General features: G+C 33.3%; 1 protein-coding gene across 1 annotated transcript; it reads right to left on the bottom strand.

Annotated features, from left to right (window-relative positions):
• Positions 1–1,003: 1,003 nt before the first annotated feature.
• LOC129904494 (60S ribosomal protein L35) lies at positions 1,004–3,165 on the bottom strand. Its single transcript, XM_055980062.1, has 4 exons — positions 3,023–3,165; positions 2,811–2,946; positions 2,449–2,605; positions 1,004–1,252 (listed from the first exon to the last, which is right to left on the bottom strand). The coding sequence occupies exons 1-4, from the start codon at positions 3,024–3,026 to the stop codon at positions 1,178–1,180; spliced, it is 372 nt and encodes a 123-aa protein (XP_055836037.1). The 5' UTR covers positions 3,027–3,165; the 3' UTR covers positions 1,004–1,177.
• Between the last annotated feature and the right edge of the window lie 973 nt (positions 3,166–4,138).

Genomic DNA, 4,138 nt, shown 5'->3' with positions numbered 1-4,138 from the left:
ATGTTTCCATATTTTACCAAGTCTCTTAACATTCCTTTATTGTATTGTTCTCGGATTGTAAGCTGAAAACCAACGGGCCTAACTCATCATTGAAGCTCCAACACTTTATACAACTTTCCTTTATTTGCTTTGCTACGTTTACTTTTCATTTTTACTTATTGTTATCAACGTATTAAATTGCTTATAACCGAATCTAACGACTTAAGTTAAGACATATGTCCTTAATCTTATATAAATTCCACTATACCATTTTTCCAATAAACAAATACCAGCATAAAATAGTCTATGTTTGATTTTTGTATCTGTTTTCCATTATATCCCGAATTGTTTAATTTTAAATATACTATTTAAGTTTAAGCAAATCGATGTTCCTGTATTAGAACAAATGATAATTGAGCTACTAGGGACATCCAAACAATTCTAGCATAGAAAGATGCGCATCTGCCATATAACTCTTCGTCGTTGTATCATCTACAATAAAACAACATATCTTTTGAAATGTGGAGGTAAAGAAGCTGCTTTCAAATAACCCTAGACTGAAATGCAACAAATCAAACTAGGTATGAAAAGCACGTTGTATAGGTTTGTCAAACTTTGAAAGACTTAACACCACTTATCACCTGCAAGAATTATATATCTTTGATGCTATGATTTCGAAATGTGCATTTCAACCGTTGGTAAGCAGGAGAAAGAAAACAATAATCTCCTTCTAATCTTCTAACTTATGATTAGAGGATAAAGAAAAGTGCTTGTGCTACTGAGGGGAAGAAAGATCAGCCTGGTGAAGATTCAAAATTTAGTTGAACATCGGCAGAGCTAGATTCTCATACCAAGGGTCTCTTCAAGTTAGCAAAGCACTATAGTAGCAAGCAACGAAGCCCAACTCGATACATTATTGAGCCAAGGACACTCCGCCTTTTCTATAAAGCAATCAACCAAGTCATGTTGTTGCGTAGATAACTGGACACAGAATCTACGCATAATAGTGGCAAGCATAGTCAGGTTTTGTGCATCACACCGTTGAGTGTAAAAACGAAGACGAACAAAGTAAACAAAGTTCCACTTCATAATGCATAGTACAGTAATACAAAATATAATAATGCAAAATGGCAAAAACATGGTCCTCAACTTTGCCCTGCAAGTCATAACATCATAAACTATCTAAACTTGAATCAATTTAAACCTTAATGGCATACTTTCTAATTGGAAAGTACATCTCTTTCTTCTTCTCCCTTTCTGTCTTCAAAGATGCCTGCACATTGAACCACAATGAAGTTATTAACATGAAGTAAAGAAACAAGAGCCTGTACGAAACGAGAGTCTATATCCAGTAATTCAGAAGAAATGCTCTAAAGCATACACACGAAGTACTGCAACATTTGGCAGCTTCAATGTTACTATGTAGAAAATAGATAGAGGCTATCGGGCCAGCTCTTAAATTTAGACCTTCAAGTCAACAAAATGAACATTATATCACTATCCAGGTTTAACCTTGTGGTGCCAACTAACAAATAATGTCGATTGACGAGCACACTCCTTCTCAAACACAAATTTTTGCATTGAAATTTCAACGTTGAAGTTCCACTAAGAATATCAATTCTTCCATTCTACTAGAACGTTTTCCTATTACAAAAATGAAGAAAATACTCATTCTCAGCAATTGATGAGTCTAATTCTAATGCAATCTCAATAATTTCAGCCAAAAAAAGAGCAATGTAAAATGAGCACGTGTGATGACTATTTGTGTAAGCATTACGTTGTACTGTTTTAAGAAGGTGGTATGACCGGCCGTGTAGAAAGCAAAATGCTAAAAGAACTCATCACAATACAAATAAATTATGTTTTATTCATCACATTTAAAAGAGAAATCAACGGCCAAAAGGAAAAGAAATTACCCTGGCCTAGCTCAGGACCTGAAATTTTTGAAGGAAAAGAAATTACTCTGGCCTAGCAGTCACTAATAATTTTATCATGAAAAATATGAGTTGGGGCATGCGTATCAACTAGATTCATTGCATTCTCTTAATTCATTATGCACTAAGGGGGATTAGGTCTCTATCTCTACTTCATACTTCCATTTTCCCTATCCTTTTCCATACTCCAGACATGTTGTAGAGTATATCATCAAGGAAAAGACCCAAATACACGTAAATCTGAAGGACGACAAATTAGGAGGATGGAATGGATGCTATTCAGAATGAATTTGCTTTTTCCCCCATTTCTAAGACTTATTAGATAATTCATGAAACACCGATGTGGAAGAAAAAAAATCCATCCTAAAGATGAAGATCTCTCTAATAACACTAAACATTTAGATGCAAACATCAGTGTACCATTTCATTTTCATGATTGAACTGAAATCCTGTACATACAAATTATCCTTTCAATAACCCATTCGAAAGAAAATCAAAATAGCATAAATACAATTACGAAAAACAATTCAAATACCTGGTGCTTAGTAAGACGTTTACGAATTGCTCTAGTCTTCTTAGGACGAAGGTCAAGTGGCAAATACTTCTTATTCTTATACACTTCTCTCAGTGCTGACTTCTGCTTCTGTGATATCACAGTCAACACTTGCGCTATTGATAACCTCACCACCTTACTGCATCAAACCCACATTTCAATTCAGAAACATTACTATTCTCCCTCATAAAAACCCGTTCTTTAAACAGGATTTTCACCAAGGGATTCAATACACGAAGAAATCAAAAGGGGTTCAACAAATTAATTTCACCTTCAAATTTATTATTTACAAATGAGTTTGTATAGACATGTATGTAAAAAAAACAAATGGGTGAAAAAGTTACATCTTGGAGAGCTTGTTAGGGGCACCGCCGGTGACTTTGGCAACGCGGAGGAGAGCAAGTTCTGCTTTCAGATCCTTCAATTGAGCTAAAAGCTCAGTCTTGGATTTCTGCCTCAGCTCATGAACTTTGATTCTTGCTATACAAACAAAAAGAAAATCGATAAAATAGTTGCAAAAACAAATTACATAACCAAAAATTATGGCTTCACTTACCCATTGCGTCTCTCTCTCTCTCTCTCTCTCGAGATTGTGAAGCCCTAAGAAGCCAACGGCGATGTTAAACCTCAGAACCCTAATGCTTCGCTGATTGCAGAGCAGAAGCCTGCCAATTTAGTATGGGCTTACAAAGTTTTTGGCCCAATATGGAATTTTGCGGCTCTTTTCAAAAGACATGAATGCAAATAAAAAAAATATCTCCACCTATCGTTGTGCTTTACTCCTGCTGAACTTGAGGAGTAAAAATCTCAACGAATCCAACATTAATGGTTGTTCGGTAGGAAGTATAAAAATAATGTTGAATATTATGATATATTAATAATATTTGTATTAGTTATGTTGAGATTATTTTTTATTCAAAATTTGATTTGGTATATTAAAAATAACATGTATTGCATAACATAAAAAAAATTTATTTGTTTATAAAAATATCTTCTACAAATATAATGTAAAGAATGTGGAAAAAATTTTGAGGGGTAAATATGTTGTTAACCATTTTAATACATGCATTAGAACTCCTTACATTACTAAATAGTAAATACTATGAATTTTCAAATATTAATTATACACACCTTAATAGCAAATGAAGTGTATAACTTATAGGTTGAAAAAGTGTATCAATGCAAGGTACTAGTAAAATATAAAGTTAATGCATGCATTATTTTTTCTAACTCACTCTATCAAACGACCTCTAAGAGAGTCTTGTCTGAATATTTTTTTGTTGCTATACCAGTTTGCCGAAAAAGAGTTAATGTGCAAATGACATTAAATTTGTAAAATAGACGTTAAAGACAAGTGAACTAGGATTCATAAGATTCTATCTTTTTCGGCTAAATCAATTAAAGCAAGAATGAAAATATATAAAGATGGTGTAAAGAGTAAGGATCACAGTTAAAATAATAACGAGCAAGAAAATAATACAAAGTCTATGAACTCCCTATATTCTCATAAGTTGGTAATAGAGTTGTGTTTTATCTAATGCATTTTCTTTTTGTGAAATGACTCACTATAGGCTAAAAAGTCAAGTCTTATTCCGACAATGAGATATGTTTACTTTTGATCAGTTTTTGGATTTTGTTAGACTTGGCTTTGTTTAAAAGTTATTGTATGATG

Source organism: Solanum dulcamara, chromosome 9 (assembly GCF_947179165.1).
Source record: "Solanum dulcamara chromosome 9, daSolDulc1.2, whole genome shotgun sequence".
NCBI classification, from domain to species: domain Eukaryota; kingdom Viridiplantae; phylum Streptophyta; class Magnoliopsida; order Solanales; family Solanaceae; genus Solanum; species Solanum dulcamara.
This window is presented reverse-complemented; position numbering and strand designations above follow the sequence as displayed.